Consider the following 23,116-nt stretch of genomic DNA (forward strand, 5'->3'; position numbering starts at 1 on the left):
GCACGCAGCTGAAGTTTGATAGGAATAATCCATTGCTTATTGACCAGGGCCTGTTCACCCACCCTGTCAGTAACCATGGGATGTTGCACTTTGGAGAGGACAGACACAGACATACGGTGACTGTAAAAGATATGGCATAACGACCTCTTCTTCTTGTGGCACAGAATGTAAATACTTGGGGCATTTAGACACAAGCAGGGTCCTGGGGCCACAGTATCAGGCAGGCCGTGGAGCTGGGCCATGCTGAGTAGACGGGCGTGCGCTGGACGGTATGGGAAGGGCCGCTGGTGACCACGTGAGGGAAGACACCACTGTGAGCAGACACCGAGACCCACCTCTTCTGGAGCAGCAGGGGGAGCTGTGCAGTTGGGGGAACATGCTGGAAAGTTGGTGGGACAAATTTTGGAACTCCTAAAATCCAGCCAGAGATTTTGGACTTTGTGTGGTTGACCACAGGGAGCTTTGGGGAGATTTGGCCTCTGGAACTTGGCAGCTGCATATAGAAGTTGGAAGGATTGGAGTCATGTGCAGGCAGATGTGGCATATTTCTGAGGGACCCGTCTAGGGAGGAGGACCAGAAGCAAGGCGTCCCTTGAGTGTGATCTCCAAAAGGGATGTCCTCTGTCCATTTCTTATGTGTTGCCTTGATGGTGGTTGAGGCTGGATGGGAAGGCCTCAGGACCACAGTGTGAAGATTGCTTACCCCTCAAAGTCTGGGCCCAGTGCCTTGCCCCAACCCACTCCCCAGCCCAGTCATGGAACCCATTCAGGCCTGACTGAAGGCCAACTTTGCCAACAAGAAGGAGGGATGTGTGCAGCAGGCTCACGTTGTACTCAGCCACAGGCCCGCGCTTCCACTCAGCCAGCAAACACTTAGCAGTACCAGTGATAGCCAGACCTGGACTAGGTGCTAGGGATGAGTTAGGCACAGTCGTCTTCATGGAGCCACAGAGCGTTGAGGGGAAGACACACTCAGACACTCGAAGTGCCCCGGTGTATCTCTCCAGGCTCTCCCCCAGCTTCAGCCAAGTCCTGGCAAGCAGATGGAGACAGCCTGAGCTCAGGCAGGGAGGCAAGGACTGGCTTAGAATGGCTGCATGGTGGGAGGGCTGGAAACGGAGGGATGGATGCTGGAAATTTCCTGAAAGTGAAACAGGACAAATGTGGAGATTGGGTGTGGCAGGTGATGCGGGGAGTCCGGTTCTAGCATGGAGGACACAGAGCTAGAACGTGAAGAAGCAGGAGGAGGTTGGAAGGAGAAATGTTGAGGTCAGGTGTGGACAGCCCGTGGTTAAAGCGTCTTAGGGCAGCCAGGTAAGACACCTCTGAGCTGGATCCTGGGCTTAGGGAGCCCTGCTGCAGGGCTGCTTGGGTGTGGCGAGATGAGGTTGCCAGGCAGGGTTTTCCTACCAGATCTTCGCTATGGCCAGTTGCCTGCCATGGCAAATCCCTGTCCCTTCCCAAGGCCGCCAAGGCTATCTTGGGGAAAGACTCCATCACAGTCTATGAAAAGGCTGCCAGTTCTCACCTTAAGAGAAATCATTAAAAATAAATTCATCTCTACATATATCTCCAGACAGTATCCTGGCTTAGCATCAGATGCAGATAAATCACTGTGAATCCCCATGGGTAAAGCTGGGTTCATATATAAAAACACTTTCATCTTTAAACCACTGTCCTCCAGTGTTAACATTGAGAAATTCAGTCTTACCACATGATTCTTTAGAAGCCAAGTAATGTCACAGTCAGTATCCTTTTATCAGTAGAACAAAAGCGAACACCCCGCATTAGCTGCATTCTCACCAAAGTGCCTGAGCTGGCAATAAATAATGCGCCGCTGCTGTCGCCCTGAGATCTGAAGTCTGAAAAGTGTTTAACACAATCAAAGGATTGCAGTCCACAGTGTCTTTGAGTTCCGACATTCACTGTGATTGCCCTTCAACTGTCTCAGTCAGCTGTGGGCTGATCCATTGTTTGTGCACATGTTTCTACATCGGAGCCTATTGTTTGCTTCTGCTGTGCCACTGTCTATATCATTATCTCATTATGCGATTCATGCTCTCCTCAAACCTTTCTGTTTTCTAATCATAACACTGATTGTTACACTAGATAGAAGCGTTCTGTGAAACTCAGTTTTCACTAAAGGTTGTTAGAAATTCCAAGAGTTCAACAGACTGGGTTTTGAAAGTTACAGTTTTCACTCTTGTTGCCCAAGCTGTGCAGTAGCACAGGCTCAGCTCACAGCAACCTCCGCCTCTTGAGTTCTTCAAGTGATTCTCCTGCCTCAGCCTCCCAAGTAGCTGGGATTGCAGGCACCCGCCACTATGCCTGGCTAGTTTTTTGTATTTTTAGTAGAGATGGAGATGGGGTTTCACTGTGTTGGCCAGGCTGGTCTCACACTCCTGATCTCAGGTGAGCCACCTGCCTCGGCCTCCCAAAGTGCTGGGATTACAGGCGTGAGCCACCATGCCAGCCTCTAAAAAAAGTTTTTTAGAGGCAGAGTCTTGCTCTGTCGCCTAGTCTGGAGTACAGTGGTATGATCATAGCTCACTGCAACCTCAAGCTCCTGGGCTCAAGTGATTCTCCCACCTCACCCTCCAGAGTAGCTAGGACTGCACGTAAATGCCACTGCACCTGGCTTTTTTTTTTTTTTAAGACAGTGGTTTCCCTATGTTGCTTGGGCTGGTCTCAAACTTCTGGCCTCAAACAATCATCCTACCTTCTCTTCTCAAAGTGTTGGGATTACGGACATGAGCCCCTGCACCCGGCCCACATTGTAGGTATTTTACTCAGAAATGAATTTCTAATATTCCTAAAACTATTTAATAGGAAGCTGTTTAAATTTAATTTTCCTTTTAATCATTGTATACATTGTTTACTATTGACATGCTGGCTGCTAGCTCAGTTAACTTCATAACTAAAGTATGTGTTGATAAGTAGCTTCTTTTACTAATATACTGATACATTTTGCTTACACAGGGATTTTGCTTATGTAGCAAGAGACAAAGATACAAGAATTTTGAAATGTCATGTATTTCGATGTGACACACCAGCAAAAGCCATCGCCACAAGCCTCCACGAGATCTGTTCCAAGGTGAGTGGGTCGGGCTAGTGTGGGCCGCCTCTCTCTTTTCTTCTTACTGCATAAAGGGATGTGGAAGGGTAGTGGGGTGGGTACATTGACCTGCAGTTGAGAAGCAGGCAGATTGTTCAGCCAGAGTCGTTAAAGTATTCTTGCTGTAGGCCAGGCATCGCTCTAAGTAGCACTCCATCTACACAAAATGAACAGACCATAGTTCCTCCCGCAGCCTGAAAATGTACATACATACATACACACACATATATAGACAGATATAGATATGTATATCTCAGATAGGCAAAAACAATGGCAGAGATATGTACACCCCTGAAAACAGGGAAAAGGAGTCAAGGCAGATTTTCCGGGGGTCTGGCCATCTGACCTGAGAGCGAACGCAGGTAGAGAAAAAGACTACAGGAGAGGAGGGTACAAGAAACCATCGGGGTTTCTGCAAATGCCGGGAGCTCTGGGGGTTGCGGTCAACACACATCAACTTCCTGAGAACACACAATGGCTCGTAGAAGGTCCCTCTCTAGCTGGGAGGCAAGAATGCAGTCATTGTCTCACGCTATTAAGGGTCCGGCCTCCTTAACCAGAGTCACAGAGCCTCAGAATGAGAACAGTCTGGTGTCACCAGTCCAGCCTCCTGTGCCCGCCAGCATAACTGCCCCCTTGCAGACATGCCCCACCCTCTGCCCTGCACGCCCATGGACTCCCACAGGGTGGAGTCTCTTACTTTTCAGGAGGAGGTTCTATTATCGAGCAGCTCTGGCTGTTAGAGATTTCGTCTTTATGTTGAACTGAAATCTTCCCCTTGGAGCCTCCAGGTACTGACTGGAGATCTGCCATGTGTCACAGCAGAGAAAGGTTCCCCATTCCCTTTGCTGGCCAACTCTTCAGACACGTGAAGCCTTGCTGTGTTTCACCATGTGTTGTGTGTTTTAAAGGCAGGCTCTGGGCAAGCATCTGTCATTGAGTCTTCTTGCCTGACTTCCTTCCTCCTCAGATCCTCCACCCCCATCTCTGCAGCCACTTTTGGGTTGCATGGCTGTTCCAGGCCCCTAACCATCGTCTTTTGGGTATACTCTGGTTGGATCCCCAGATGAACACGGTATTCCAGAAGTGAACAGAGAGCAGACCAGGGGCTGCTTGACCTCCAAGGATGTACTATTGGGGTGCTTGATGTTCTTGGCAACCACATTGCCCCCTGATTTCTCTTCACATGGTGGCAGCCAAACCCCCAAGACACTGGCGCAAGCTTCCTTCAGCCAGGCCTTTCCATTTCCCAGACTTGCTTAATTTCTTGAATGTAAATGCAGGATTTTACCATCCCCTCTGTTGAATATCACCTTTCTTATTCAGGCTGACGTTGTAACACAGCTTCGCTCCCACAATTCCTCCTGAGCCGGCAAGACCCAACCCAGGCCATGGGCTGGCCCAGCCTGTTACCCGAGCAGGAGGTGCAAGCCACCTGAGGGAGGGACAGGGCAGGGAGCTCTCCCCAGCCTCAAAGTGAAAGAGCTCTCAAGTCGGCTGCTCTAACTCACATGATGGGGAACGTGCGGGTTGGGCACTGGTCTTCAGATCACCAAATTTATTCCAGCCTGTGTTCACGTGCTTGCAACACGTGCTTGCATTGACGAGACCAGGGCGTTGCTGTAGTGTTTGCAGCATTGCAGCCTGCTCCCTGGGTCTCGTTTCTCATTCATTCATGCCCCACATAGAATGGAATGCCGTTTATGTACCAGGCACCATCAAAGGCACTGGGGAGAGAGCGATGACCAAAACAGAAAAAAAAAATCCTTGCCCTCATGGAGCTCATATTCTAACATAAAGCCCTCAGAACATGGCCTGGCACAGAGTAAGTGCACAGGAAACCCTTGATTTTGTTCCTGTCAGCAGCCCGCTTGCTCGCTGCCCCAGGCACGCATCTGGAGATAGGCAGAGTGGAGGTCTGCAGTGGAAATGACTTTTACTCCACTTGGAATGGAAAACTTAGTCTGGGAATGAAGATCCGAGTTACTTTTGGGGTCACTAAAGTGGGGGCTTCTTTCAGTCCCTAAACCCGCAGCTCTGTAACTGGCAGAGAAGAGGGGTGTGAAGTGCCTTCCTCTTAAGCAGACATCAGTGTCTCTCATAGAAGAGAAGCAATTTAGAACAGTTTGAAGATAATAGCAGAAATGGCAGGTGTGTTTGTCCGTTTCCACACTGCTAATAAAGACATACCCAAGACTGGGTAATTTATAAAGAAAAAGAAGTTTAATGGACTCATAGTTCCACGTGGCCAGGGAGTCCTCACAGTCATGGCAAAAGGTGAAAGGCACGTCTTACGTGGCAGCAGGCAAGAGAGAATGAGAGCTGAGCTTAAGGGGAAACCCCTTATAGAACCATCGGATCTCATAAGACTTATTCACCACCACGAGAACAGTATGGGGGAACCACTCCTATGATTCAGTTATCTCCACCAGGTCCCTCCCAGAACACGTGAGAATTATGGGAGGTACAATTCAAGATGAGATTTGGGTGAGGACACAGCCAAACCATATCGGCAGGGAACATTTGTGAACACTTAACACTGTCTGGGCCTGCTCTGTGCTTGACACACCCACTCGTGATCCTCAGAACTGCCCTCTGAGACAAGTACTGTTTTCACCTCCAAGTGCAGTCAAGGAACTGAGACACAGGAGGTCAGGTCACTTGCCCAAGGTCAAGGACACACAGCTTGTAAGTGGCAGAGGTGCGTTTTGAACCCGTGTACTCTGTCTTCACAGCCCTAAAAGGAGTATCTAAAAGGTGGCATTTGGCAGCACTGGAAGAAGGTGTTGCTGTGGGTGCCGCTGACCACTGCGGGCCAGCAGGGTCTGTGCATGACCAGGGAGATTTGTTTGGGCTCTTTCTAGTAGAGATGGGAGCCTGGTAAATGGGAAAAGTCCATTCCAAGCAATTAGGGACTGCTACTCTGAGGAATAGTTGTTCACCTATCATTCCCAGAGAAAATGAGCAGAGACGCAGGAGTGGGAGATCAGGCAGTAGACCACAGCTGATGTAACTTGGAAGTGAAATTGACTTAGACACTTTGCAGGCTGGAATAGCTGAAGACATGGGGGCTTGAAGCCACGAGCCAAAGCTGTGCTTTTTCTCCCGTAGATTATGGCGGAACGGAAGAATGCCAAAGCCCTGGCCTGCAGCTCCTTACAGGAGAGGACCAATGTGAACCTCGACGTCCCCTTGCAAGGTAAGTCGGCAGCCCCTCCTGTCTTCATTATGGCCCTATCTCTCCTGGTCCAGGACTGAAGGCTCTCAGATCGTTCTCTGGCATTTCAAGTCTCCTTAAAGAGCACACTCAACTCAGCGAGCACGAGTTGAGCCCGTACGCTGGGTCCCACAGAGGCACAGGGCCGATTCGGCACCACTAGGGTTAGCCACAAAGCCAGGATGAGTTTTGTTGTCATTGGACAAGATTAAAGAGTATTGTCTTTAGTTTTTGCCTTTGTTTTCATTTCATTTTGTATTCCGTGTTCTTTGTTTTAAGAATACTGTCTTCATATTGTAACCTATGTATAGCCTGGGGTAAGGACACTGCCTAGTTTAAAAACACATGCATTGGACTGGTCTGAAGGTAATGAGTTACCTCAATTGATGGTTCAGTCAGTTACAGATCAAACTCCTGTCCTCCTCTTTCTCCCCTTTTCACTACTGTACTTAACTAATCTTAAAAAAAGAAAATGTGGGCTGGACGCTGTGGCTCACGCCTGTAATCCCAGCACTTAGGGAGGCCGAGGCAGGCAGATCACAAGGTCAAGAGATCGAGACCATCCTGGCCAACATGGTAAAACCCCGTCTCTACTAAAAAATACAAAAATTAGCTGGGCGTGGTGGTGCACGCCTGTAGTCCCACCTACTTGGGAGGCTGAAGCAGGAGAATTGTTTAAACCCGTGAGGTGGTGGTTACAGTGAGCCGAGATCGCACCACCGCACCCCAAGCCTGGCAACAGAGCAAGACACTGTCTCAAAAAAAAAAAAAGAAAAAGAAAATGTGGGTTGGGTGCAGTGGTAGTCTTAGCACCTTGGGAGGCCAAGGCAGATGGATTGCCTGAGCTCAGGGGTTCGAGACCAGCCTTAGAAACACAGTGAAACTCTGTCTCAAATACAGAAAATTAGCTGGGTACAGTGGCATGCACCTATAGCCCCCGCTACTTGGGAGGCTGAGGCAGAAGAATTGCTAGAACCCAGAAGGCAGAGGTTACAGTGAACCAGGATCACGCCACTGACTTCAGCCTGGGCAACAAAGCAAGACTATGTCTCTTAAAAAAAGAAAAAAAAAATGAAAACATGAGTTGATAATTGTTGGGGAACTGTGTTATCTTTCCTATGTCTCTGATTTTGCCCTTTGAGATTACATTTTTTCTGGGCAGCGACCATACCTAATAAATAGGAAATCAAAAGCTGCTACTTAATATACGTCAAAGAGACAGCGGCAGCTTTAACGCATAGATGCCGCTTCTTGCTTTCAAATGCATTCCTATCTTGAAAGTTGAATAAGATTTCGGCAGAATCAGAGCCCCAACATCTGGAGTAAGAAATGCTGCTCTTGTACAATAGTTGCTACATTTATGTCCCCAAGCATAGGACGTTATGGCACCAGGGGTGTCCTGAGCCTTCAGATGACGCAGAGCCATGGCTGTCGTGTACGTGTATGTTGGAACCACTGAGAAAGATGTGTTGCTTTTGTTTCCTATAGTAGATTTTCCAACACCAAAGACCGAGCTGGTCCAGAAGTTCCACGTGCAGTACTTGGGCATGCTACCTGTAGACAAGCCAGTCGGTATGTGAAACGTTTGTTGTCTTTCCACTTTGCAAGTGGCGGGAGCTCATGGGAGGCATCTGCCCTCGAGGGAGGGTGAGACCTGCTCTTTGACTCTCGTGCCTCCTCTTAAATCAAGCTGTCACACTGTCACCTGCCAGAGAACATAAACGGTGCTGATCAAAAGAGCAGCAGAGTGACAGGCTGCTTTGACGGGTCATCCCCAGCATATAGACTTCAACAATGCAGACGTGGATTTCTGGTCCCAGTAGTCCAGAGCTGAGTTACCCAGGGCCGTGGAAGAGCTCTGCTGCTCTGAAACGGGGCCTCCGTCTCTGAGGCCAGGGCACCTGCTTCGTGTCTTGTCAGCTGGTGGGCCAAGAGAAAGGGCTGCAGAGGCTTCGTGCTGTCAAGCTGTGACACAGCAGTGGCGCACACAGCATTCGGCCCACATCCCAGTGGCAGAACGTAGTTGCTGGGCTGTACCAAACCAAAAGGAGACCGGGGATGGAGCCTCCACCAGGGCTAAACAAGACGGCGGAGAGATCACAAGCTGCATGCACCACCGGGGGGCTGAAAGATGGTGCAGCTGCTGTGGAAAACAGCCTGGCAGGTTCTTCAAAAGGTGAAACAGAGTCACCTTAGACCCAGCAATTCCGTTCCCAGACATATACTCAAGAGAAGTGAAAACATTTGCATATACAAAAACATGTATGCAAATGTTCACAGCAGAATTATTGATGATAGTCAAAAAGTAGAAACAACCCAAATATCCTGACAGATCAACCGACAATTTGATAAATACAATGGAATACTTCCATATAATGGAATTTTATTTGGCAATAAAAAGGAGTGAAGGACTGAAACGTGCTATAGCATGAAGCTTGAAAACATGCTAATGAAAGAAGTCAGTCCCAAAAGACTGCATACTGTGTGATTCCATTTATACGAAATGTCCAAAATAGGCAAATCTCTAGAGTCAGAAAGTAGGTAAGGATTGTCTGGGGGCTGGGGAACAGGGGGAAATGGAGAATGACCCCTAGCAGGTTTGGGGTTTCTCTTTGGGGTGATGAAACTGTTCTAAAATTGATTGTGGTAGGTCGAGCATGGTGACTCTCACCTGTAATCTCGGCACTTTGGGAAGCTGAAGCAGATGGATTGCATGAGCCCAGAAGTTCAAGACCAGCTCAGACAATATGGCAAAACCCCATCTCTACAAAAAAAAAAATTTTTTTTTTTTCCCAAAAAATTAGCTGGGCATGGTGGCACATGCCTATAGTCCCAGATACTCCAGAGGCTGAGGTGGGTGGATCACCTGAGCCCAGGAGGTTGAGGCTGCACTGAGCCATGATCATACCACTGCACTCCAGCCTGGGTGACAGAGTAACAAACACCCTGTCTCAAAAAAAAATTGGTGAAGGTGATGGTTGCACTCTGTGAATGTAATAAAATGCACTGGATTGCACACTTTACATGACTGACTTGCATGTGAATGATACCTCAATAAAGTGGTCACTCCTGTCCCTACCCCCTAAAAAGACTGAGGGAACAGCTGGCAAAAGGGCCCCACTGAATGGGGGATCCACCATAAAGGTGCCATTGAGAGACAGTGAGGGTGGGGGAGAGGCTGATGAGCCAGGGTCTGCTTAGACAGGTAGACAGCATGCCTCTCACCAAGTCCCCAGAGCTTCTCCTGACTCTCCTTTCTTACTAAAAAGGCTGATATTTCTTTTCTTTTTTTTTTTTTTTTTTGGTGACAGATTCTCACTAATTTGCCCAGGCTGGAGTGCAGTGGTGGGATCTCAGCTCACTGCAGCCTCTGCCTTCTGTGTTCAAGCAAGCACATCTGGCTAATTTTTGTATTTTTAGTAGCGAGGGGGTTTCACCATGTTGGCCAGGCTGGTCTTGAACTCCTAACCTCAAGTGATCCTCCTGCCTTGGCCCCCCAAAGTGCTGGGATTACAGGCATGAACCACCACACTTGGCCAAAAGCTGTTATTTCTTTCCTGTTGAGCAAACGTGAGAATGAAGTGTCCCGTCTTCTATAAAAGATCAGTCTGGGTGTAGCTGTTATTGGGTGGTTTGGGCCCACGTTTGAGTGTGGTAAGTGGCTTTAGGACACTTTATGCTTTCTGTCCCCAGGAATGGACATTCTGAACAGTGCCATAGAAAATCTTATGACCTCATCCAACAAGGAGGATTGGCTCTCAGTGAACATGAACGTGGCCGATGCTACTGTGACTGTCATCAGTGAAAAGGTGAGAAGGAGTCATCTTTGATGTTGCCATGTCAGGGTTATGGTGAGCGTAAGACACAGTGGTTTTCTGTGGAAATTAGAAACATAGTCAAGGCTGGAGTTGTGCTTGCTTGTGATTAAGATGACCTACATTTGAAAGAGCTTGCCCTTTGTCTGGGTCTAAGTCTATGCATACCTCTGTTTTCCTGTGGTCTGAGAAACTTCTCTTCTGTAACTGCAGATTCTGTCTTCTTCATATGTCCCAGGGACTGAAATTGCTTGCTAGAGGTGATTATGCAGCGCTAGCAGTCACTCTCTCAGGGTGCCAGTATTGCCTGTGCTGTGTGATCTGGGGCTGGGAAGCAGAAGATGCTTCCATTCGGGAGAGTCCTGTGACTCTATCAGTAGCAGACGGGGCTATTGGTTGTCTTGAGCGCAGCCACATTCTCAACCCAAATTATCCCAGTTTTGTGGTTGAAGACATTGAAGCACAGAGAAGCTCAGTCATTTGCCCATCGTCACACAGTTGGAAGCAGTGGGATCAGGATTCAAATCAGACAGCCTGGGCCAGACTTGTTCCCACTTTTCTATTCTGCCTCTGTGAAGCACCTTCCATGGAAAGACCCCCCCAGTCCTCAGCCTGCTCCACAGCTGCCCGGTTCACTCGAGAGAGGGCAGGGTGCTGACTGCCCGCCTCCAGCTGGCCATGCTGGGCTCTCCTCAGCTCTTCAAGCATGTCCCGCTCTTCCCTACCCTGGCATTGTCACAAGCACTGCTCCTTCCATGCTCCACCCTCTGCCTGCCCAACCCTTACCCAGATCTCCCCCGCAGCCTCCCTCCTCCTGAGAATGCTTCCCAACCTCTCACACTAGCATACTTTGCTCATTAAACACTCCCAAGGCACCAGAGTGAATATTTAATAAGTCAAGATGTTAATGATCCAAAAGTCAACATTTTGGATGTGTTTATTAATTCAAAACTTGCATATGGTTCTTGCAAAGGATGTAATGTTCATCTCATAAGAAAGAATTCTGAACATTTCTTTACACTGCCCCATACGGATCCCAGATGGACACCAGTTTGCAAGAAAGAAAAAAACAATTTGACAACTTTTTGTTGACTTGGCAGCTTTTTGTTTTATGTGGTTTCAGATGGAAATGTGATCAGTGTGCTGTGTTTAGTTTGGGTAAGAATCACTGGATGAAGAAAGATACCGTGAATCCCTTTCTTCTGGTGCTCTGGGGGTTTACTTGGGCAAATGGGTTTTGGGCCACTGGGTGTCCTGTATTGGGCAAGATGTAAGAAGTATAGACGGCGTTGTTCCTCCCCATAGCGAACTCACAGGCACACGACATAATGGAGAGAGCATGGGACACACATCACACCCCATGACAGCAGTGTACTGCAGAGCAAGAACCACCTCCAGAATGGGGTAGCCACGTGGTGGTGGCCTCTTCAGACATTTGGGCGAGGTTTCACCTTTCGAGAAAAACACGGGTCCTTTCTGAATTCGGTCTGGCTGTGCTTTCTGAATACCAGTTTCTGTGTGCTGCCACTCTAAGCTTGATCCTGGGATTTCCTGATTGGATGCTGCATAATGTCTCTTGCAGAATGAAGAGGAAGTCTTAGTGGAGTGTCGTGTGCGATTCCTGTCCTTCATGGGTGTCGGGAAGGATGTCCACACATTTGCCTTCATCATGGACACAGGGAACCAGCGCTTTGAGTGCCACGTTTTCTGGTGCGAGCCTAATGCCGGTAACGTGTCTGAGGCGGTGCAGGCTGCCTGCATGGTGAGTAATCCTAGTACAGGCTGCTGAGCCCTCCTGCCTCCACTCATCTTTAGTGTGCCATACACTACAACAGAATCTCCTATCCCTAAAGTAATGCTTTACCTTATAACGCTCATTCCTGGGGCCAGAATCAGTTGTGATAAACAGATTACATATCAAAAGTCCAGGACTCCTGAAAGAAGTGGGGCAGATAGAGGCTCCGATGATCTTCACAACCACAGACTTGAAGACTGTCAATTCTTGATCCCAAATCAATTTCATATGTGAAATGTTGTTCATGCATGAATTAGTACAGTTTGGATTCAATTCAGTACTTTAAAAAGAAATACATTGAATGACTTTTATTTCCAGTGATTGCTTTCTGTGCACTGTTCACATATATATATATACATACACACACACTTTTTTTTTTTTTGAAACGGAGTTTCACTCTTGTTACCCGGGCTGTAGTGCAATGGTGCGATCTCGGCTCATGGCAACCTCCGCCTCCTGGGTTCAGGCAATTCTCCTGCCTCAGCCTCCCGAGTAGCTGGGACTACAGGCACGTGCAGCCATGCCCCGCTAATTTTTGTATTTTTAGTAGAGACGGAGTTTCACCATATTGACCAGGATGGTCTCGATCTCTTGACCTCGTGATCCCCCCGCCTCAGCCTCCCAAAGTGCTGGGATTATAGGTGTGAGCCACCGCACCCAGCCCTTGTATATTTTTATATCTATTAACTCAGTCCTTACGACAACTCTGTTAGGTAGTTGTTCATTCTGTTTTGTTTATGAGAAAATAGAGACTCAGAGAAGTTAGAGAATGGGCCTCAGAGCTTGTCAGTGACAGAGCCGAGCCTGGATTCAGCCCCAAATCTGCCAGGTGACAAAGCCAGGGCTCTTTATACCATATGAATACTATGAAACAAAGAAGAATACCTCATTATTCCTCCAGCAGATGTCCTTTGTGCCCCTCTTACGGCAGGTACTGCAACAGTTCTAATAAAAATGAGGGAACTGGGCTGGGTGTGGTGGCTCACACCTGTAATCACAGCACTTCAGGAGGCCGAGACAGGCGGATCACTTGAGGTTGGGAATTCAAGACCATGCTGGCCAACATGATAAAACCCCGTCTCTACTAAAAATACAAAAATTAGCCGGGCATGGTGGCACACACCTGTAATCCCAGCTAGTCAGGTGGCTGAGGCAGGAGAATCACTTGAACCTGGGAGGCAGAGGTTGCAGTGAGCTGAGATTGCGCCATTGCACTCCAGCCTGGACAACAGAGCGAGACTCCATCTCAAAAAAAAAAGAGGAAGCTGTATGAGTGGGCACCAAAGCCTGTGGGCAGGTTGGTTCTGGCAGCAGCAGGTTGGATGCTGGGCCTGAGTTGGAAGGAGGTGTGGTCCATATCATGGCAGGCTTATGATGGTGTGCGGAAGCCTGATTTTCTTCAGAGGGATTGCTAAACCTGGGGTTGAATTGATTGTGTTTAGATTTATTTATTTAGAGATGGAGTTTTGTTCTTCTTGCCCAGGCTGGGGTGCAGTGGTGCGATCTCAGCTCACTGCAACCTTTGCATCCAGTTTCGAGTGATTCTCCTGCCTCAGCCTCCCAAGTAGCTGGGATTACAGGCACCTGCCACTACGCCCGGCTAATATTTTGTATTTTTAGTAGAGACGGGGTTTCACCACATTGCCCAGGCTGGTCTCAAACTCCTGACCTCAGGTGATCCACCCGCCTCAGCCTCCCAAAGTACTGGGATTACAGGCATGAGCCCCCTGGGCACCCAGCATGTATTTGGATTTTAGGAGGTATCCAGCAAAAAAAGATGACAAAGTAGAGGATAGATGGGAGGGACAAGGCTGAGGTGGCAGTCAGCGAGGAGACCAGTTACCTTCTGCAGATGGGAGAGAGGAGGAGTGTCCACACCAGGAGAGTAGCACTGGAAACAAACAGGAGCAGAGGCTTCGAGAGGCCGGGGTGCCTGGCCGGGCAGGACACTGCATGTGGAAGCCCCTGTGCTTCATTTAATTCAGCCCCACACTCACGGCTGGAATCCGGGGCATTCAACATGACTGAAATACAATCCTTGCATTGTAGAGCTCAGGTATAGTGGGGGAAACACAGAAACCCAAACTCTTTTGCAGTGTAGAAAATGCTATAAATAAAAGCATGAGGATCTTCACTTTCAGCCGGCCGTGGTGGCACACACCTGTAGTCCTGGCTTCTCAGGAGGCTAAGGTGGGAGGGTGGCTCGAAGCCAGGAGGTCGAGGCTGCAGTGAGCTGTGATGGCACCACTGCAATCCAGCCTGGGCGACAGAGCGAGACCCTGTCTCAAAAAAATAAATAAGAAAAAGAAGTATGAGACTGTGCTGGATTGAAAAGTAACTGAGAGGAAAAAGAAGTGGAGGCCCTAAAGTAGGATAAATTCCAAAGTCCAACAGTGAAGGGACAGCTGGAAGGCCAACACTGGTGGGTTTATTCTTTATTTCTGGATAGGAGAGGCCTGCCCTTTTTTTTTTTTTTTTTTTTAAGCATTGAGGTCTTGCCATATTCCCCAGGTTGGTCTTGAACTCCTCACTGGAACTACAAGGGAGCACCACCATGCCCAGCTAGGTTTTCTCTTGTGGAAAATGGTGGTAGACATAGAGCCGAGAAGGCCGGACGCAGTGGCTCATGCCCGTAATCTCAACACTTTGGGAGGCTGAGGCAGGCAGATCACTTGAGATCAGGAGGTTGAGACCAGCCTGGCCAACATGGTGAAACCCGTCTCTACCAAAGAATACAAAAATTAGCCTCGTGTGGTGGCATGCACCTGTAGTCCCAGCTACTCAGGGAAGCTGAGGTGGGAGGCTCGCTTGAATTGGGGCTGGATGTTTCAGTGAGCTGTGATTGCACCACTGCACTCCAGCCTGGATGCCAGAGTGAGACTGTCTCAAAATGGCAACATGTTCTTCACGTGTGTGCGACAGAAAGAAATTCTATCTCAAAAAAAAAAAAAAAAAAAAAAAAAAAAGCCGAGAAGAGGGACTTAGCCTCTGAATTAGTTAGACCTTTTACTTTGAGAAGATGCAAAGAACCAAGAATGGGTGGAGCTTAGGGAAGGGAAGGGAGCTCTCTGTCCCCCACCGCAATCCCCCACACAGCATGTTGCTAGGTTATGAATGAAGGGCAAGTATGTACCTGCAGGCACAGCTACTCAGGAGGCCAAGGTGAGAGGACCCCTTGAGCCCAGGGGTTCGAGTCCAGCCCGGACAACATAGAAGGGTCCTGTGTCTAAGAAAAATGTTAAGAGGATGAAGTAGAAGAGCAGATGGCAAAGGTGAGGCACAGGAAAAGAGCCACTTGGCCTTTATCCTTTGAAATAGAGCAGGAAGGAGAGAGAAGGGGAGGCCTGGCATTGGATACTTGTTACCTGGTTTCACACTTATCACCATCCTCTGTGACAGTGGCCAACTCCCCCCAAGAACTGTGGGGCAAAGATTCTAATTCAGACACCCTGAATATGCAGAAGCAGGGCTGGGGTAAGGGGAACGGGGGCGGGAGAGGAATCAGGTGAACCCACTGACCAGGTGCAGGGAGTTGATGAGATAAAGAGCATCTGTGAAGAAAATAGAAAATAGGAGATTTCAGCCAAGCAAAAATGGATGACAACTATTTCGGTATTTTATGAAATTGAAACAGATCATAGCAGATGGTTTTAGTCATAAAATGAATGGCTTTCAGCCTTAATTATACATTTTAAGTGATAACAATGAGCTTTATCTCTTGGCTACAGTTGGTTTTCTGATTCTCAGATGCATTTTCCCTCTTGGAAACAATTTTACTCATTTGCTTCCTACTTTAATTGTATCACTGCAACGAGTGGACACAGCTCAGCCAATCTAGTATAAGGCATGCTGGCAAAATCAGACCATTCTTCCCTCCTACCCACTCTGAATCCAGTGTTTCTAGCTCAGGGGCTTTCTTCTTGGTTCAAATCTGCATGATTCTAGATCCATATGTGCATTTATACCATGTAAATACCTATTGACACTCACATTCTTTTGAATCTACTTAATTTTTAGGCATATATTACAGCTGTGTGTTACAGGCCCAGTGGAAGACATTTTGGTGAAAGTTAGAACAGAAATCCAATACTTAGGTGCAGTTTTGATTCACACTGGATATATGTGACTACTATTTGAAATTCCAAGTCCAGCGTCCTGTGTTGACATGTATAAATCCGTGCTTTAGAGGTGTGTGGTTTGGGTTGTGGTGTGGGCCTAGTAAGATGCCTTACACAGAGGAGACATGTAATCAGTCTTCATATTTCATATGATTGATTTGAAAGGGGTTGTTTTGTAGCCTAAGGGATATGATAGAACACTGTACCATATCCTTCCCCCCGAGTCTTGCTTCTTAGGGAGACATTAGCCTGTTCCGTTACTAGACTAAGGAAACTATTAATATTTAAGTTAATTTTTTTAAAGCCGTGGAATGACAGTCCTCCCTTGGTATACACAGGAGATTGGTTCTAGGACCTCTGAGTATGCCAAAGTCCTGCATATTCAGGTCCTGCACAACCCACAGATAGGAAAAGCCTGCCCTCTGAATAATTGGGATTTGCATACCAGCAACAATCTGTGTTTAGTTGAAAAAAAAATCCCCACATAAGTGGACCTGCACAGTTCAAACTCTGTTGTTCAAAGATCAATTGTATTTCATTTTTTTCATTATTGATTTTTAATTTTATTTTTATTTTTTGAGGTGGCGTCTCACTCTGTCGCCAGGCTGGAGCGCACTGGCGTGATCTCAGCTCACTGCAACCTCCGCCTCCCGAGTTCAAGCAATTATCCTGCCTTAGCCTCCTGAGTAGCTAGGACTACAGGTGCCTATTACCACGCCTGGCTAATTTTTTGTATTTTAGTAGAGACGGGATTTCACCATGTTGGCCAGGATGGTCTCTATCTCCTGACCACGTGATCCACCCGCCTTGGCCTCCCAAAGTGCTGGGATTACAGGCATGAGCCACCGCACCCAGCCTATTTATTTATTTTGAGACAGGGTTCGCTTAATCGCCCAGGCTGGAGTGCAGTGGCACGCTAGCAGCTCACTGCAGCCGATAGAACACTACCATATCCTTCCCTCAGAGTCTTGGTTTTTACGGAGACAGCAGCCTGTTTCATTACTAAAGCAATTGCTTCAGCTTCCAGGCTGAAGCAATCTTTCCACCTCAGCCTCCCAAGTAGCTGGAACCACAAGCATGTGCCACCACACCTGGCTGATTTTTGTATTTTTTGTAGAGACAGGGTTTCACCATGCTACCCAGGCCAATCTCAAATTCCTGGCCTCAAGTGATTCACCTGCCTTGTTCCCCCAAAGTGCTAGGATTACAGGAATGAAACACCGTGACTGGCCAGGTCAACTGTATTTTAAAGTATTTGGATTAGAAAAAAATTTTTTGATAAATGTTGACTTTATATCTAATTAAAGAATTATCTTCCCATTATGCAAAAGCAGGTAGACTACATTATTAAATTTCTGAAGCGTGGGAATTATCCCTGGTGCCAGTGCTAATGGATTTTTAAAAATTAATCCATAAAGATTGAGACTTGTATGTAAAATGTATCCTGAAACCTTTAATACCTCATCTTTTTTATTAAAGCAGGAAATAGGGAGGGAGAGAAACATTTCTGAATGCTTTCTGTGTTGCTAGGGCCTATTCCAGGCCTTCCACAAGCATTACAGTCATTCCTTACCTAATCACAACTCTGCAAACAGTTCCTTCTTCAGCCATTTACAGCTGAAGAAACTGAGGCTCAAAGAGATTTAATAATTCACCTGGGGTTCACAAGTGATAGACCTTAGATACAAACTGTGCCCTTTCTGCTGTGCTGTCAGTGCGCCATGAGCACTCACCTAGCTTTGCATGTCTCTGATGAAAAATGTAATTAACACACTCTTTCTCAATCCTTTCTGGTTTCATTAGCTCATTGACTGTGAGGTGTATTCATTGGGGACTATTAAGATAGAGGACACGTGGAGGGTGGAAATAGATGGAAGAAAAGTGTGGTAAAAGCCAGAACCCCTTTGTTGAGCCTAATGATCTTTTAGGAGAATTTAAAGCACTCGCATTCAGAAAAAAAGAACTGTTGGATTTATGTGGAGGCACTAAGTCGCTCACCTTTGGGATTCTATGGGTGATGACTTAAAGTCATCTTAAAGAAGAAGAAATAATATATTATTAATTACCTTAAAACGTGTTGTTTTATTTCAGTTACGATATCAGAAGTGCTTGGTAGCCAGGCCGCCTTCTCAGAAAGTTCGACCACCTCCACCACCAGCAGACTCAGTGACCAGAAGAGTCACAACCAATGTAAAACGAGGGGTCTTATCCCTCATTGACACTTTAAAACAGAAACGCCCTGTCACCGAAACGCCATAGCTGCCCATGTGAAGGAACTCTGATATTTACCTGAAGATTGACTAGCTACACTAAAGAAAATGAACTTCGCCATCTGACCTTCCATCCAGTTGCTGATGCTTTGTCTTCAGAGAATTTACCCTTAACCAAGCAGTGTTAGACAAGCATGTTCTCTCGTCTTGCCAACATCATGTGATATGAAAAGAAGCATGAATACTTTTTTTTGCTGTAAGTTACATCATGAGCAGTGGAAGGTCTTTTTCTTATTGTAAATATTGTGAACATTACTTAACTTCACACACACACACACACAGAGGAGAATGTGGCCACACCCCTCCTAGTGAACTAATGCTGCGTCCTTGGAGTGAATGATGCCTGAGTTAGTTTCACTGTCTTCTTGACTGGATCTGTCACAAGCAACCTTTAAGTCCCACAACACTTTGCCCTGTTTTCAACATTGGAGTAGGCACTGCATAGCAGATACCATTGAGTTGCTGTAAAAATAGGATGGCGAGTTTGTGTTTTCATTTTTCATAAAATTGAACCTGTTGGTTGACAAAATTGGCTGTTGGCATCAGTATAGAAACCAACTGGCAGCTTTCCCTGACAAGCTCTTTGACACATGGACACCATTTCATGTCTACAGCTGTTTGTGGGATGTTGGAAAAAAATGAAACTTCAAAATTGATGAAAAACGAAATTTGAAGAATTAAAATCAAACAAAACATAGCCTTTCTTTCCAGATGGTTTTCAAACTGATTATTTTTAAAAGAGATTAACAAAATCATAATGCATTTTGGGTGGGACATATTTCAAATTTCTGCCTTATATTGTACGGTGCAGCTAGAGAATTATAGTTCACTATGGCCATTCTCTACATAAACATTCAGATGAAATACTCCTCATCAGCCTTTCATCCTTAGTTTGAGAATTGGCTGATATGCAATTTGAAGTTGATGAGATGTCATTGATATTTCCGTCATGCACGGTTATTTTAGATTTCTACCACCAAGTTATTTTTGCTAGTCCATGTGCTAGAGGTAAACATTCTGTTGGTATTCTGCATCCAGCTCAATCTCCCTCTGATGCTTTTTGCCCAGAAAGCTGTCTGTCCATCATGTATTGTCCATGGCAACAAATTACATTAGGCTGAACCTTTCCTTGAATTTATGTATTTAATATTAGAATTTGTTGGACTCAACTAGATATATTTTTAAATTTATATTTTTTCCATTTTACTTTGAAGATCTGAAATTTTCTTATCTGAGCAAAGTCTACCTAGGAATAATGGACTATTTAACAAGCTTCCCAAAAATAGCATTTTCCTGCTCCTTTTTATGTAGATAAGAAACTTAGCTGTAAAGACATACAGATTTAGACTCATGTTGACATTGTCGTTTTAAAAGGAAGTTGCTAAGACGATCAATCTCAATATTAGTCTTGTTTACTTCTTCTTAATGTCAAAATTAACATTTACAACATCCAATTATAAAACTAATGCTTTCTGTTTATACACTGCTATGTACTTGTAAAACGCTTTCCACATTCTTTCACATTTGAGCCTTATAAGGTAGAGAAGGTATTAAACACACTTGAGAAGTAAAAATATGAAGTACCAAGAGGCTAAAGCCACTGGCCTAAGATCTCACCAAAGTTCATGAGAGAACCAGGAAGGACTAGGACCCATGGCTCCCGACGCCCGTTCTTGCTGTGTTACGCTGCCTCCATATCCGTCAGGAAGAGCCTTTCCAGAATGACTCTGGGCATATACTAAGAAGAGCAGGTATGGAAAGATCTATTGTCAGGCAATCTTAGAATTCCCTGTACAAGTGGGAGGAAGATGTCCAAATTCCTTGCGCAGTGGTATTAGTGCTGACACCATTGCCCTCTCTAAGTCCAGGACTTTTTTCCTACAATGTGCCTCAAACGTGTTGTAGAGGACAGGATTCCACATTCACAGCCTGTTCCATCTACAAGATTTTCCAGAGATGACGTTACTTGTGGTAGAGACATTCCTAACTCATGGTACTTAGCCACCAGAGATCCTGATGGAATGAGTGGGTGGCTTTTCTACCTGCCATTCCCTTGGAATTCATGAGGGGTGGGGGGCAGGGGGACTGGAATTGTTTTTGCGCCCTAATGTTAGACAAAAATGATGCTACTTTAGAAACGCAATCTATTTTTCACCAACTTACATACTATTTAAAGTAACCAATGCCATCATAAGAAATTCCTGCATGAAGAAAAGCCTTGCTGTGCCCTTTGAAAAGCTGTTCAAAAATCATTTACAGTGATCTTTCATCTTGGTCTCCGTAGTGAAACATTTTAGTATGATAAACTTCAAAATTCTAAACAAATGATCCACTTTTATATTGGAAATCTCTACCAGAACCCCCTCTTCATTTTTTAAGGCATACATTTGCTTGTTTTCAAGATCAAGAATACTGAGCTAGCTTTAAGTAGCAAACTGATTTATATATGCAATTATAGGATACATTAAGATGAATGATAGCCTTTACATATTGAAAACTTTACTGCAGATGTGTTGTTTTGAAAATGGCATTGCATAAATGCAAATTAATTTTGTAAAATTATGTTAAACAGTATGTTCAGACACTTTCTGCCATGGCCAAAAAGTATGTATGAAAGTATGTGTGTATTTGTCTGTGAAAGGATGCCAATGTTTTACCTGATATCTTAGTGACACTTCGGTTATCTATGCATTCTTTAGATCTGTGATTTGGTAAACAGGCAGCCATGTTCACGATGCCGTGTATGTCTTATCATATTTTTAATTAACCTGTTAAATACAGCTTAAAATATTTTTATTTTATTTATTCTATTTTTACTGAAATATACTGCATTATTGTGTTAATGTATTATCTTTCCTGGGTATTATCTCCCAATGTATCCAGATCTAAGTAATCTCAGTGAACTACACATGGCCTAAAAAGTGGTTTTGTAATGATTTGTAGTTACATTTCTATTGGGATATGTAGAAGAAAAGGCAAAATGCTTAAAGTTCCTTTTATTTTTTAAAAGCAGCTAGATAGACACAGACTTGCCACCTCATACATCTGTTCCTTGGCAGCGTCAAGGGGAATAGCCAACATGCCTATGGCTAAAAACTTTCCTTTGCAGACTAAAGCACTGCTTGGTGCTTCGTTTTTATACCCTTCACATGTGTGGTTTCATCTAAGAGAGATATACATGTCCACATGCCCTTTGTTTCCACCTGGATAGAAGATCACTCATAGCTAATTAGGACCATTGTTTTTTGTTCATCTGTCTTGTTGCATGAAGGGACATTAGACCCATTTCCATTAAAATAAGTTCTTGGTGATAAACTATGGCACTGCTACTTCTTTTTAAATCCACTTATGATTTCAAGATGGACACTGGTAAGATGACTCGGCACAAGGCCATTGCCTGGAAGCCCCAGAGCTTTCCTCCTTTTGTACGGGCTGTTCATGTCCCAGGCATTGCAAAACAAACCCCAGATATTATACAACATGGCAAGTGTTTCCCTAACTGACGGTAGCACAATTTAACTAATAAGCCCATTCGCTCTCTAGTTGGCCAGGCTTAACCCTGACACACGTCTAACGTGTGCTACACAGCTAACCCTGACACACGTCTAACGTGTGCTACACAGTAGAAAGTTTAATTTCAGCTTCAGGGCGAAGATACGCACTCACCCTGTGTCAACGCAAGCGGTCAGTCCCTGGCCTCCGGAGCAGCTTGCTTCCCATGAAAGAACGATTTGTTTCCTTTATGCCCCCTTTCCTGTTGACAGCTTTTACACATTTAAATGTAATTTGTTGTGAGAATAAATTTAGCTGCATAAAATGTTTGGCTCATTTATCTGACATCTTAGTCACATATACAAGGAATAGAAATAGAAATTTAGTGTCTCTAGTTGTTATTCTGAAAACTTTTTAGAAATCACTTTAGTAATGGAACATTTTGCTTTGATTAGTTACTACATATTTCTACCTGGTAAGAACTAGGAAGTAACTTTAAATTTTGAGTAATGACCCCGTACTTATTTGGCGATCAGGAAGGCCAGCTGGTCTTCTGGACACAGAAGCCTGTGGTCACCAGCTTGAGTCTTGTAAGCGGTCTTTCTAGGATTGTGATATTTCAGCACAAAGAAGCTAATCACTTCCTTTAAGAACCTGACTTTAAAGAATTGAGGTATATTCACACTAAATCTAAAATGAAAGGTAACTAGGAAAATCAGTTGAATCTGGTTAGCTGAACTGTTAGGCACAGGAAGGCAGAAAATGGAAGTTAAAGCATGGGCCTGCTTTTTGCTCGTCTTGCACTTCCCCAGGAGTTTCTCTCTAGGCAGTAACAAAGAACAAAATTTCATTACGGCTTCAGGCATTATAGAGTGGTAAATAATTTCAGATTACAAATATAAATTTGCTATTGGAGGTATCTGAATACCAGTAATTTATTTAGAACTTTATAACACTTTTCTCTAAAAAGTCCAGAAACACAAAATGCCAAATGAAATATGTCAGTATAGTCAGTATTCTCCTTCACTAGAATTTTCTCTTGCTTTTTCTTCTTCTTCAGATGGAGTCTCTCTCTGCTGCCCAGGCTGGAGTGCAATGGCACAATTTCAGCTGACCTCAACCTCCGCCTCCTGAGTTCAATTCTCGTGCCTCAGCCTCCTGAGTACCTGGGACTACAGGCGTGCACCACCACACCTGGCTAATGTGTACGGGGTTTTGCCATGTTGGCCAGGCTGGTCTCAAACTCCTGACCTCAGGCGATCCTCCACCTCAGCCTTCCAAAGTACATGAGCCA

General features: G+C 45.6%; 1 protein-coding gene across 10 annotated transcripts in view; it reads left to right on the forward strand.

The window, feature by feature from the left end:
• Positions 1-22,147, forward strand: part of APBB2 (amyloid beta precursor protein binding family B member 2) — a 405,358-nt gene extending 383,211 nt beyond the window's left edge. For 7 of the 10 annotated variants that reach the window (XM_017509868.2, XM_017509866.2, XM_017509865.2 and 4 more), the window contains 6 exons: positions 2,980-3,094; positions 6,227-6,314; positions 7,821-7,904; positions 10,026-10,141; positions 11,730-11,909; positions 18,152-22,147. In XM_017509868.2, the coding sequence (XP_017365357.1) occupies positions 2,980-3,094; positions 6,227-6,314; positions 7,821-7,904; positions 10,026-10,141; positions 11,730-11,909; positions 18,152-18,319 (751 nt within the window). In that variant the 3' untranslated portion in view covers positions 18,320-22,147. The remainder of the gene's footprint in view (positions 1-2,979; positions 3,095-6,226; positions 6,315-7,820; positions 7,905-10,025; positions 10,142-11,729; positions 11,910-18,151) is intronic. The other 3 variants (XM_037731837.1, XM_037731835.1, XM_037731836.1) reach the window with 1 other exon arrangement.
• The last annotated feature ends 969 nt before the right edge of the window (positions 22,148-23,116 follow it).

Source organism: Cebus imitator, unplaced genomic scaffold (assembly GCF_001604975.1).
Source record: "Cebus imitator isolate Cc_AM_T3 unplaced genomic scaffold, Cebus_imitator-1.0 Scaffold425, whole genome shotgun sequence".
NCBI classification, from domain to species: domain Eukaryota; kingdom Metazoa; phylum Chordata; class Mammalia; order Primates; family Cebidae; genus Cebus; species Cebus imitator.